The sequence below is a fragment of the Carcharodon carcharias genome, chromosome 15, assembly GCF_017639515.1.
Source record: "Carcharodon carcharias isolate sCarCar2 chromosome 15, sCarCar2.pri, whole genome shotgun sequence".
In the NCBI taxonomy this organism is placed as follows: domain Eukaryota; kingdom Metazoa; phylum Chordata; class Chondrichthyes; order Lamniformes; family Lamnidae; genus Carcharodon; species Carcharodon carcharias.
The window spans coordinates 57,973,734-57,988,143 of record NC_054481.1 but is presented as its reverse complement, the minus strand read 5'-3'; the positions used below and the strand labels follow the sequence as shown (position 1 = coordinate 57,988,143).

Here is a 14,410-nt window from a genome sequence, read left to right as displayed (position 1 = left end):
CCACCAGTGTTCACGACTATGTCAGCATTTCCAGTTGAGAGAGCTCAACCCAGTAATGTCTGATGTTCCTATAAGAGTTGAGGATACAGAACTGCCGGTGCCCACCGAAGCACCTGAGTTCAGGCAACTCTGAAAAATGAGTTTCCTGACAAAGCATCTGAAGTTGTAGAGCTGAGACATTCTACACACCTAAGGAAACCCCTAGAAAGACTGAATTTGTAAATTATTTATCAGTATAAATATTTTGCTGTCTTGAGGAAATTGTACTTATAAATATAAAATGTAAAACAAAAACAGAATTACTTGGAAAAACTCAGCAGGTCTGGCAGCATCGGCAGAGAAGAAAAGAGTTGACCTTTCGAGTCCTCATGACTCTTCGACAGAACTTGAGTGAATCCAAGAAAGGGATGAAATATACGCTGGTTTAAGGTGTGTTGGGGGCGGGGGGGTTTGGGTGGGGGGGAGAGAAGTGGAGGGGGTTGGTGTGGTTGTAGGGACAAACAAGCAGTAATAGAAGCAGATCACCAAAAGGTGTCACAGAGAACAGAACAAAAGAACACATAGGTGTTAAAGTTGCTGATATTATCTAAATGAATGTGCTAATTAAGAATGGATGGTAGGGCACTCAAGGTATAGCTCTAGTGGGGGTGGGGGGAGCATAAAAGATTTTAAAATATTTAAAAATAATGGAAGTAGGTGGGAAAAGAAAAATCTATATAATTTATTGGAAAAAACAAAAGGAAGGGGGAAGAAACAGAAAGGGGGTGGGGATGGAGGAGGGAGCTCAAGACCTAAAGTTGAATTCAATATTCAGTCCGGAAGGCTGTAAAGTGCCTAGTCGGAAGATGGGGTGTTGTTCCTCCAGTTTGCATTGGGCTTCACTGGAACAATGCAGCAAGCCAAGGACAGACATGTGGGCAAGAGGGCAGGGTGGAGTGTTGAAATGGCAAGTGACAGGGAGGTTTGGGTCATTATTGCGGACAGACCGCAGGTGTTCTGCAAAGCGGTCGCCCAGTTTACGTTTGGTCTCTCCAATGTAGAGGAGACCGCATTGGGAGCAACGAATGCAGTAGACTAAGTTGGGGGAAATGCAAGTGAAATGTTGCTTCACTTAAAAGGAGTGTTTGGGCCCTTGGACGGTGAGGAGAGAGGAAGTGAAGGGGCAGGTGTTACATCTTTTGCGTGGGCATGGGGTGGTGCCATAGGAGGGGGTTGAGGAGTAGGGGGTGATGGAGGAGTGGACCAGGGTGTCCCAGAGGGAACGATCCCTACGGAATGCCGATAGGGGGGGTGAAGGGAAGATGTATTTGGTGGTGGCATCATGCTGGAGTTAGCGGAAATGGCGGAGGATGATCCTTTGAATGCGGAGGCTGGTGGGGTGATAAGTGAGGACAAGGGGGACCCTATCATGTTTCTCGGAGGGAGGAGAAGGCGTGAGGGCGGATGCGCGGGACATGGGCCGGACACGGTTGAGGGCCCTGTCAACGATCGTGGGTGGAAAACCTCGGTTAAGGTAGAAGGAGGACATGTCAGAGGAATTGTTTTTGAAGGTAGCATCATCAGAACAGATGCGACGGAGGCGAAGGAACTGAGAGAATGGGATGGAATCCTTACAGGAAGCGGGGTGTGAGGAGCTGTAGTCGAGGTAACTGTGGGAGTTGGTAGGTTTGTAATGGATATTGGTGGACAGTCTATAACCAGAGATTGAGACAGAGAGGTCAAGGAAGGGAAGGGAAGTGTCAGTGACGGACCATGTGAAAATGATGGAGGGGTGGAGATTGGAAGCAAAATTAATAAATTTTTCCAAGTCCCGACGAGAGCATGAAGCGGCACCGAAGTAATCATCGATGTACCAGAGAAAGAGTTGTGGAAGGTGGCCGCAGTAGGACTGGAATAAGGAATGTTCCGCATACCCCATAAAGAGACAGGCATAGCTGGGGCCCATGCGGGTACCCATAGCCACAACTTTTATTTGGAAGAAGTGAGAGGAGTTAAAGAAGAAATTGTTCAGTGTGAGAACAAGTTCAGCCAGACAGAGGAGAGTAGTGGTGGATGGGGATTGTTCGGGCCTCTGTTCGAGGAAGAAGCTAAGGGCCCTCAGACCATCCTGGTGGGGGATGGAGGTGTAGAGGGATTGGACGTCCATGGTGAAGATGAAGCGGTTGGGGCCAGGGAACTGGAAATTGTTGATGTGACGTAAGGTGTCAGAGGAATCACGGATGTAGGTGGGAAGGGACTGGACAAGGGGAGAGAGAGGGGAGTCAAGATAACGAGAAATGAGTTCTGTGGGGCAGGGGCAAGCTGAGACAATTGGTCTACCGGGACAGTTCTGTTTGTGGATTTTGGGTAGAAGCGGGCCGTCCAAGGTTGGGCGACTATCAGGTTGGAAGCTGTGGGAGGAAGATCCCCAGAGGAGATGAGGTCAGTGACAGTCCTGGAAACAATGGCTTGATGTTCAGTGGTGGGGTCATGGTCCAGGGAGAGGTAGGAGGAAGTGTCTGCAAGTTGTCGCTCAGCCTCCGCGAGGTAGATGTCAGTGCGCCAGACAACAATAGTACCACCCTTGTCAGCGGGTTTGATGACAATGTCAGGGTTGGACCTGAGAGAATGGAGTGCAGTAAGTTCAGAGAGAGAGAGATTAGAATGGGTGAGAGGAGCAGAGAAATTGAGACGACTAATGTCGCGCCGACAGTTCTCAATGAAAAGATCAAGAGAAGGTAAGAATCCAGAGGGAGGGGTCCAGGTGGAGGGAGAATATTGGAGGTGGGTGAAAGGATCCATTGAACGGGGAGGGGACTCCTGCCCAAAGAAGTGAGCCCGGAGACGAAGACGGCGGAAGAAGAGTTCAGCATCATGCCGAGCCCGAAATTCATTGAGGTGAGGGCGTATGGGTATGAAACCCTAAGTCCTTTGCTGAGCACTGAACATTCAGCATCAGAGAGGGGAAGATCAGGGGGTATAGCTGGGATTGGAAGAAGGGGTGGGGATGGAGGGACAGGCAGGGGTGGAGGGTCCTAGATGGGTGTTGGTGTCGATGAGTTGTTGGAGTTTGCGTTCCTTAGCACTTGAGAGAAAGAGAAAAAGTTCCTTGTTGAGGCGTCGGATGAGACGAAGAATAAAATGAAACTGGGGGCACATGCAGCTTTGAAAAAGGGTGTGGCGGTGCTGCTGGAGGGAGAGGTCGAGTATGGCGGCGCATGGCACTGAGTGTGGATCTCAGAATGTGACGGGAACAGCAGTCTGAGAAACGTTTTATGTCCAGGAGATACCTGTAATCCTGGGTGGGTTCGAAACATAAGGGGTGGAATTTCAGTTGAAATCCACGTGGGGTAAGTCGGGGAAGGAGACAGTCACTGAGAAAGGAGATATGGCTGTGAAAGCGGGTTTTAGTAAACACCTTGTCAAACACCAGGAGAGAAATGGAAAGCAATGATGGTGAGCATGGCAAAAGAGAGATACGGAAATCTTGTCGCAAAGACGAACAGAACTTCTTCAAGGAGGTAGGCATTTCGTGAAGAGCAGTGGCAGTCAATTAAACACGGAGATAAAAACAAAAAAACTGCGGATGCTGGAAATCCAAAACAAAAACAGAATTACCTGGAAAAACTCAGCAGGTCTGGCAGCATCGGCGGAGAAGAAAAGAGGCCCCCCCCGCCCCAACACACCTTAAACCAGCTTATATTTCACCCCTTCCTTGGATTCACTCAAGTTCTGTCGAAGGGTCATGAGGACTCGAAACGTACCTTCAAAAACAATATAAAATGTATATCTGAGTAAGGGGGAGGGATGTGGTAATTATGGTTTTATCTAATGTGTAATATACCTTTAAGAAGAAGTTTGTTAAGAAAGCATTCATATCCAATAGGAGAGCAGTAGTTAGTAGTGTAGAGATAGAGTTTGAAGTGAAATATTTTATAAGCACACATGTAGTTGCTGCTGAGTACCTTTCTAAATAAACCAGAAGTTTTCCACTTAAGAAGTGTCTGCTGATCAACTCTATCAATAGTACCAACTCGGCCACCACACACAACAAACTGGGAATCTGGAGCACTCGGTGCCATCAAACTTTGAAACAAGCCATAGATTTTATTCCCACATGTTCTTAAGAGGATCACCTGTCTCTTCTCTCTCTCACTATGCTTATTGTACCTAATATTCCATATTCCTCCTCTTTAACCAGAGTGTCTTCATCATCCCTCTCCTTAATGAAACTCAAAGTACTCATTGAGTACCCTACTCACATCTTCTGCATTAATGCACATGTTACCATGTATATCCCCGATGGCCCTACCCTTTCCTTAGTTATTCTCTTGCTCTTATTGTACTGGTAAAACATCTTAAGATTTTCTTTGATTTTACCTGCCAATATTTTTTCGTATCCTCTTTGCTTTCCTAATTTCCTTTTTTACTTCACCCCTGTCCTTTAGGCTTTCTACAGTATTAAGTCTTTTGTGACTGTCATAAACTTTCTTTTTATTCCTTAACATGGCCTGTATGCTTCTAGATAAGCAGGGGGCTCTAGATTTGGCAATACCACCCTTTTTCTTTGTGGGGACATGTCTGCACTGTGCCCGTAGGATCTCGCTTTTGAATGCCTCCCACTAATTTGACACAGTTTTTCCTTCTAATATTTGTATCCAGTCCACTCTCACCAGTTCACCTCGCAGCTTTGTAAAATTTGTCTTCCCCTAACTAAGAATTTTTATTCCTGCTCCATCTTTGTTTTTTTCCATAATGATGCTAAATCTAACTGTATTATGTTCACTATCTTCAAAACGGTCACCCACTGCTATTTCATCCACTTGCCCAGCTTCATTTCCTGAGACTAAATCTAGAATTGCACCCCCTCTCATGGGGCTTGTTACGTGCTGGTTGAAAAAGTTCTCTTGAATGCAGTTCAAGAATTTTGTGCCCTCTGCGCCCTTCACACTGTTTATACCCCAATTGATATTAGGGTAGTTGAAGTCCCCAACGATTATTGTTTTATTGTTTCTGCACTCAGAAATCTGTCTACATATTTGCTCTTCTAACTCCCTTCCACTATTTGGGGGTCTATGGTACACTGCTAGCAGTGTGGCTGTCTCTTTTTTATTTCTGAGTTCAACCCATATGGCCTCATTTGATGCTTCATTTAGTATCTCATCCTTCCTCACAACTGTAATTGATTCTTTAACCAATAATACTACATCCCCACCACTTTTAACCCCCTCCTTATCCTGCCCAAAAAAACTCTGGCCAGGATTTCCCAGTGGGCGAGCGGGGGGCGGGGCCCACTCGTCGACATGTAAAATGATGCGGGATGACGTTGGGCCAATTGAAGCCATTGACAAAGTCGTTAAATTAATTAATGGACCTGCCCGTCCAACCTTAAGGTTAGTGGGCAGACCGGGAGCCCTGGCAGACATTGTAAAAAGCATGAAATCTCATCCACGGGCGGGATGAGGTTTCATGTAGGTTTTAAAAAATATAATTAAAGTGTATTTAAAAGTGATGGACATGTCCCAGCTTATGTGACAGTGTCACATGAGGGGACATGTCAAGGAAATTTTTTCTGTCTCTTTGTAAGATTTTTTATTATAGAGCCAATCTCCCTGAGACAGCACTTAGCCTTAGGGAGATGAGTGCGCTCTTTCGCACGCATGCGCAAAGGAGCACACTCTCGCCTCAGGGAATCCTCCCCGCCCACACAGGGAGCGCATAGTGCTTCCTTGCGGACGTCACGCTGGGCGGGCCTTAATTGGCCCGCCCATGTAAAATGGCGACACACCTTCGATCGGAGGTGCGACTCCACACACCCGCTCTTAAACTTCCCCCTCAACGGGGGGGAAAGTTCTGCCCTCTATATCCAGGGATGTTGAGCTGTAATTTTTGCCCTTTCTTAAGCCGAGTTTCCATTATAGCGATATCATGCTGCCATGTCTGTGCCCTCGGCTCATCAGCTTAATTTTCTATATTTCTTGCATTTACATATATACTTTTTAATGCTGTCAAGTTCCTGTGCTGTACACTTTTTAGACTCTGCTGCTTCTGTCTTTCAGAGTCACTCACTAATTCTCCATCTCCCATTCCCTGCTCTGAATTTGCTCTCAGGTTCCCATCCCCCTGCCAATCTAGTTTAAACCCACTCCCAACAGCACTAGCAAATCTCCCTGTGAGGATCTTCATCCCATTGATATACATTTTTCATCACTAGCCATTGGCTGTTCTTTGGTGCTCTAATGTCAGGGCAGATTCCATGACATTGGAAGTTGGGGCTATGACAGTCAAAAAATCTAATCTAATGCTACCAGTAAGGATGTAAATGGAAAGGAATATTGACTTGCTTTGAAAGAACATGTGTTTGGGAATTCACCCCGCTGGGAACCCCCACCAACATCCCTGCTGGGAACCTCAACCCACAGTCCTGCTGGGAACCTCCACCAATGATCCCGCTGGGAACCTCCACCAATGATCCCGCTGGGAACCTCCACCAATGATCCCGCTGGGAACCTCCAGCACAGGAACCTCAACTGTTGATTGTGCTGGGAGAAGGAAATGGAGTCCTTATGGGAAGTAGGATGGAATGAAATATAATCAAGGATTTTGTGGAAGTCGGTGGGCTTGAAATAGCTGTTAATGGAATTCTTCAGGTGTAAGTGCAACTATCCTCACACAACTTCTGCACATGAACAGCAACAGGAACCCTAGCTGAGGGGCAATGAGATCTAACCCTAACTGTGTTCAGCTAGCTAAGCACAGGCTAGAATTGAGCAACAATCCTAGAGTTCCAAGCTGTACAGGTCTCTACCAGGGTGGGTGTCCTTACACAAGAACATAGGAGGAGTAGGCCATTCGGCCCCTCGAGCCTGCTCTCCCATTCAACTAGATCATTCAACTATCCCCATATCCTTTGATATCTTTAATATCTAGAAATCTGTCATCTCTGTCTTGAACATACTAATGTCTGAGCCTCCACAGCCCTCTGGATAGAGAATTCCAAAAATTCACCATCCTCTGAGTGAAGAAATTCCTCCTCATCTTAGTCCCAAACGGCCTACCTCTCATTCTGAGACTGTGTCCCCGGGAACGAAATCCCCCTAGCGAGGGGAAGCAACATACCTGCCCTGTAAGAATTTTGATAGATCAGCGTGGCCTGGGGGCAGGAGGAGGGCGAGTGCTGAAGTCAGCATGGGCGTGGGAGAGTACAGAATGAAAGCTCCCTGAAATCAGAGCTGCCTCAGGGAAATGAAAAATGTAAAGACAAAAAAATAAAGATTTTAAAAACAGGGAAAAAATGCCCAGCGTCAGAAACAGTCACCTCAACATGAAAATTCTGTCCAAACATTTTTTTTTTGTTTAAATGATAGAAACCTCATCCAGCCCTTGGACGAGGTTTCCTGAAAAATGCAATGGTCGCCTGGCCGATTCACCTGCCCACCAACCGCAAGGTTGGACAGGCAGTGAAAAATCGCAGTTAATTGCACTGTTAATAGGCTTAATAGCCCTTTTAATTGTTGGCAGGTGCACTTCTGATGTTTGCGCACACCCGCCAACCGGAATATCACGAGGGCACAATGACGTCGGGATGTCAATGCATGTTATTTTACACTCAATCGTGTCGGGCGGGCATCTGCACACCAAGCGAAAATTTCTGACCTATATTTCACCTGCCATGTTCTTGCCTGCTCACCTAGCCTGTCTAAATCCCCTTGAAGTCTCTGCATCCTCCTCAAAACTCACATTCCCACCAAGTTTTATGTCATCAAGCAAACTTGGAAATAAGACCATAAGACCATAAGACATAGGAGTAGAAATTAGGCCATTTGGCCCATCGAGTCTGCTCCGCCATTCAATCATGGCTGAGAAGTTTCTCAACACCTTCTCCCGCCTTCTCCCCGTAACCTTTGATCCCCTTACCAATCAAGAACCTATCTATCTCGGTCTTAAATACACTCAATGACCTGGCCTCCACAGCCTTCTGTGGCAATGATTTCCATAGATTCACCACTCTCTGGCTAAAGAAGTTTCTCCTCATCTCTGTTCTAAAAGGTCTTCCCTTTACTCTGAGGCTGTGCCCTCGGGTCCTAGTCTCTCCTACTAATGGAAACATCTTCACCACGTCCACTCTATCCAGACCTTTCAGTATTCTGTAAGTTTCAATCAAATCCCACTTCATCCTTCTAAACTCCATCAAGTATAGACCCAGAGTCCTCAAACGTTCCTCATATGTTAAGCCTTTCATTCCGGGGATCATTCTCGTGAACCTCCCCTGGACCCTCTCCAGGGCCAGCACATCCTTCCTGAGATACGGGATCCAAAATTGCTCACAATATTCTAAATGTGGTCTGACCAGAGCCTTATAAAGCCTCAGCAGCACATCCCTGCTTTTATATTCTAGTCCTCTCGAAATAAATGCCAACATTGCATTTGCCTTCTTAACTACCGACTCAACCTGCAAGTTAACCTTAAGAGAATCCTGGACTAGGATTCCCAAGTCCCTTTGCACTCCAGATTTCTGAATTCTCTCTCCATTTAGAAAATAGTCTATGCCTCTATTCTTCCTACCAAAGTGCATGACCTCATACTTGCCCACGTTGTATTCCATCTGCCACTTCTTTGCCCATTCTCCTAACCTGTCCAAATCCTTCTGCAACCTCCCCGCCTCCTCAGTACCACCTGTCCCTCCATCTATCTTTGTATCATCTGCAAACTTAGCCAGGATGCCCTCAGTTCCTTCATCTAGATCATTAATGCATAAAGTGAAAAGTTGTGGTCCCAACACTGACCCCTGCGGAACTCCACTAGTCACCGGCCGCCATCCTGAGAAGGACCCCCTTATCCCCACTCTCTGCCTCCTGCCAGACAGCCAATCTTCTATCCATGCTAGTACCTTGCCTCTAACACCATGGGCTCTTATTTTACTGAGCAGCCTCCTGTGTGGCACCTTGTCAAATGCCTTCTGGAAGTCCATGTAGATAACATCTATTGGCTCTCCTTTATCTAACCTACTCATTACCTCCTCAAAGAATTCTAACAGATTTGTCAGGCAAGACCTCCCCTTGATGAAACCATGCTGACTTTGCCCTATTTTACCATGCACTTCCAAGTACTCTGAAATCTCATCCTTAATAATGGACTCTAAAATCTTACCAACAATCGAGGTCATGCTAATCGGCCTGTAATTTCCCGTCTTTTGCCTCACTCCCTTCTTAAGCAGGGGGGTTACATTAGCAATTTTTCAGTTGTCTGGGACCCTCCCTGACTCCAGTGATTCCTGAAAGATTGCCACTAATGCCTCCACTATCTCTTCAGCCATCTCCTTCAGAACTCTGGGGTGTAATCCATCTGTTCCAGGTGATTTATCCACCTTCAGACCTTTCAGTTTTCCAGGATGTGGGGACCAATACTACAATTGGTCCCCACATCCAAACCATTGTCATTGATTGTGAATAGCTGGGCACCCAAGCAATGATCCTTGTGGTACCCCACTATAGTCTGCCAGCCTGAGAATGATCTGTTTATTCCTACTCTGTTTTCTGCCCATTAACCAATCCTTAATCCATGCTAGTATATTACCACCAATTCCATGAGCTCTAATTTTGCTGAGTAACCTCTTTTGTGGAACCTTATGGAAAGCTTTCTAAATCAAAATACACCACACACACTGATTTTCCCTTATCTATTTTGCTAGTTAGAGCTTAAAAAACTCTAACAGGTTTGCCAAACATGATTTCCCTTCCATAAATCCATGTTGACATTGCCCATGCCTACCTTTATTTTCTATTGGCAGAATTTAGCCCTTGTTGGGCAGGCTCAGCGGGGATGGTCAGGAAGCCGACTGCTGTCCACAATTGAGGCTGGACGGCGATTTCGCACTGGCAGGCCAATTAAGACCTACCCAGCATGAAACTTGAGTAGCAGTACTCAGCGCTGCCTGTGAGGGCGGGGAGAGGAGGGCGAGTGCAAACTTGGCGCATGCGTGAATCTTCCTGAGGCACAAAGCTGCCTCAGGGAGATAAAGAGCTTTCCCCCCAAAAAATAAAGAATTGAAAAATGTTATAAAACATGTGCCCTCATGTGACTCTGTCACATGAGCAGGGACATGTTATTGATTAAATTAAAAAATTTTTATTTTATTTTTATTTCCTTTTGGAAACCTCATCCTGCCCGTGGATGAAATTTCCTAAAAAGTGCAAAGGCTGCTTGGCCTTTTTGTCTGCCCACCAACTGTAAGGTTGGACGGGCAACGAAAAATGTACATTAATTGAGACTTTAATAGCCTTAGATCTTTTAATTGTCAGCGGGCGTGCTGCCGATTCCCGTGTACACCTGCCAACTGAAACGTCACGCAACTGCGCGTTGACATCGGGACGCTCGCCAACATCAACCCGCGTCATTTTACGCTTAAGTGGGTCAGGCGTGCGCCCTTCTGCCAAAGTAAAAATTTTGCCCTATGTTTCCCATAATCACATCCTTTATAATAAATTCTAGCATTTTCCCTACTACTGATGTCAGGCTAACCGTGCTATAAGGGAAGCAGAAACTGAAGTTTGGAAAGCAGTCATCTCCATAAACAATTTGTACTTTTACCCCCACCGCCTCCCCATCCGATTCACTTTCTGAATACCAAATCACATTCCCTTCCAACTTCTCCTGCTCACTATCTAATCAATTCACCATGAGTTGATGATCAACTTTATTATCTTCCTCATTGCTAAATTCCAGCCATAATCACACCCTTTTGATTCTGTTGTATTATTCAGTGTGAATGTCATTCTTCTATGAACTCAACAGCTGACTTTGAGAAACATTCTACATGTTTACACATCTATCCCTTCACCATCTTCCACAATCAGACACAATACCATGATCTCAATAATGCTACATGGTAGAATTCATTTCAAATGTTTGTTCCCTAGATTATCATACATTCGTTCTCTGCCTTTTGTATATACTGTAACTATCATATTTCTCTGGATGCACATCATGTGTTCAGTTATATATTAACCTCCATCCATATCACATATACACGTAACTTCATTATTATACACATAGCATAGAGTCATAGAGGTCTACAGCACAGAAAAAGGCCCTTCACCCCATCGAGTCTGTGCTAGTCAAACAAGTACCTAACTATTCTGATTCCATTTTCCAGCACTAGGCCCATGGCCTTGTATGCCATGGGATCGCAAGTGCACATCCAAATGCTTCTTAAATGTTATGAGGGGTTCTGCCTCTACCACCCTTTCAGGCAGTGTGTTCCAGATTCCCACCACCCTCTGGGTGAAAAAATTCTTACTCATATCCCTTCTAAACCTTCTGCCCCTTACCTTAAATCTATGCTCCCTGGTTATTTATCCCTCCACCCAGGGGAAAATTTCCTTTCTATCTACCCTATCTATGCCCCTCATAATTTTGTACACCTCAATCATGTCCCCCCTCAATCTCCGCTGCTCCAAGGAAAATAACCCCAGTCTATCCAATCCCTCCTCATAACTAAAACTCTTCAGCCCAGGCAACATCCTGGCAAATCTCCTCTGCACTCCCTCTGGTGCAATCCCATCCTTCCTATAATGCGATTTGCAGAACTGCACGCAATACTCTAGCTGTGGCCTAACCAGCATTTTATACAGTTCCAGCATAGCCTCCCTGCTCTTATATTCTATGCCTCGGCTAATAAAGGCAAGTATCCTATATGCCTTCTTAACCACCTTATCTACCTGGTGGACATGCACACCAAGGTCCGTCTGATCCTTGGTACTTCCCAGGGTCCTACCATTCATCGTGTATTCCCGTGCCTTGTTTGTCCTGCCCAAGTGCATCACCTCACACTTGCCTGAATTAAATTCCATTTACCACTGATCAGCCCCTCTGACCAGCCTATCTATATCCTCCTGTAATCTAAGGCTATCCTCTCTATTTACCACCACACCAATTTTCGTGTCATCCATGAACTTACTGATCAACCCTCCTACATTCAAGTCTAAATCATTTATATATACAACAAACAGCAAGGGACCCAACATCCATCCCTGTGGAACCCCACTGGACACAGGCTTCCAGTTACAAAAACACCCCTCGACCATCACCCTCTGTTTCCTGCCACTCAGCCAATTCTGGATCCAATTTATTATATTATCATACACACAGTAAAATAACCCTCCCTTAATATATATCACATGCACCATGTATTTCTGTATATCATACATCCTTGTACATAATTCCCAGGTATATATCACATATTCCCTTGGTGTACACCACACATCCATGGAACCTATTCCCCGAAAATGTATATCATATTTCCTTGTCACAATTCGCCCAATGTACAGTATATTACAAAGCAGATGATCTATGGCCTTGAATGTTGCATATGATCCAAGCAGGAAGAAACATCACATTTTCCCCTTGTTCCATGTATATTACATGTATCCATAATAAATAATATTATATTAGTATGTAATACATCACATATCACATATATGTGTTACTTACTCCATGTTACGCATTCCTTTCCCCCAAGGCCCGTGTTGTCACTATCCTGATCCAGACCAAGCTCGCCCACAACTCCCCTTCTAACAACACCAATTGTGTTGATGCAGTCCACACAGCACTCCTCCAGATCTCTGATATCGCCTTTGCCTGATTCCACCCATTTATCCAATCATTGCTGCAGCATCTCTTGCAATGGCTTCTCTTTACTGTCTCCATATTTTCACCTCCAGAGAGCCCAAAGATCCATCCTTGGCCCCTTCTTCCCCACCTAAACGCTGCAGCTTTGCATCATCCATAGACAAGAGCCTTAACTTCCACATGTTTTGCAATAACACTCTGCACTACTTCTCCACCACCTCTGTTGGGCCCTCATGGCCTCTGTTCTATTAGCATAGATTCCTGTTACGCAAGAGGGTGATAGGTTATCACGGGTAGGTAGGATGCAGATTTAAGGTTACTATCAAATCAGCCATGATCTTATTAAATAGAGGCGCAGGCTCAAGGGGTCGAATGGCCTACTCCTGCTCCTTGTTCAGATATTTGTCGCATTTGTCTGACATATGCTCTTGCATGAGTCTTACCTTTCTCAAGCTAAACACTGGGAGACCAAGTTCTTCAACTTCAACCCCCACCACAAACTTTGTATGCTCATCATCAACTTCAGCTCCACCTTGGGTTGAGTGAGGCTGTTCAGAACTCTGGCATTCTGTTCGACCTAAGCTATGCTTCCAATTCCATATCCACTCCATTAAAAACTCCACTTACTTCCACCTCCAAAATATCATCCTCTCACATCCTCCCCTCCAACCCTACCTCAACCCATCTTCTGCTGAAACCCTTGTTGATGTCTTCATCACCTCCTCTCCTCCACTCTCAGTAAATTTCAGTTCATCCTCTATTATGTGTGCCAAATATCCCTTGGTATGTCACATATACGTCTCCATGTATTTCACACATTTCTCTTGAATATATTAAGCATATCACATGGCAATCAAATATTACATTTTCATAAAGTTGAAAAGAAGTTGAGAGAGTGTTACCATTCTGATAGAGGTAGTTCATAAAAGAACTGAAAGAAATAGGATTTTACTGAGCCAGAACATTTTGGAAATGTTCAATGTGATTGGTGGCTAATAACTGCACTGATCTGCTCCAAGCTAAACATTACCTCAAACTTTGTGATAAATTCTGCAAATATCCCAAAGAAAGCTTCAGTCGTCGTCATCTTTGAATCTTCCCCAAAAAACGTTGAGACTTTATTGAACTCCTCGATGGCTCGATTCTTCAGGGTGTCAAGGGAAGCGATGACAGGCTGTGCATCCCCCAGGAATGCCTGACACATCAGTTAAGACAGTAACAGTATTTGAGAACTTAAAGAACCTTTCAAATCTGGAGCTACATGTGATACAGACTAGGTCCAACCCTCATTTACTGCAGGAAACACGTTATCAATCTGCTTCATCAACTTTTGTCAAACATTTGGACTACTGGATGTCCAGCATAGGAAATGCTTACCCTATTATGTGACAAGCTCTTGTTCTCCAGACATTTCTTATAACTCTGCACATGGACTTTATACAACTCCACACTGTGCAACTTGTACAAAATAGCAACATTACTTACAGAATCAAGGGAACTTTTCAGCGCACCTTACCTGTGCTATACCTCACATGGGAGCATTTGATATGGCAGTGGAGATGTAGCTTTACTCTTGATCTGAACCATGCCGGACCTGACCTGAAAGCGCTGGATGGTATAGTGTAGAAAGAGCTATATATCTTGACATGCAAAATTGTTGTACAAGAAAAAAACAGCTGGTCTATCAAGCCTGCAACACACTATAACAGCTGGAAAATCTTGATTTAACATTTACCCATCATCCCTCTGCAGCCATGTATTCTCCTGAGAGAGGCAAAAAAAGGAAAACCAAGGGGCAAAA

The 14,410-nt window shown here is 45.0% G+C and overlaps 1 protein-coding gene across 1 annotated transcript in view; it reads right to left on the bottom strand.

Moving 5' to 3' along the window:
• LOC121288020 (delphilin-like) overlaps positions 1-14,410 on the bottom strand; it is an 87,301-nt gene that overhangs the window by 14,608 nt on the left and 58,283 nt on the right. Inside the window, exon 16 of the mRNA XM_041206236.1 lies at positions 13,640-13,804. Within this exon, the coding sequence (XP_041062170.1) occupies positions 13,640-13,804 (165 nt within the window). The remainder of the gene's footprint in view (positions 1-13,639; positions 13,805-14,410) is intronic.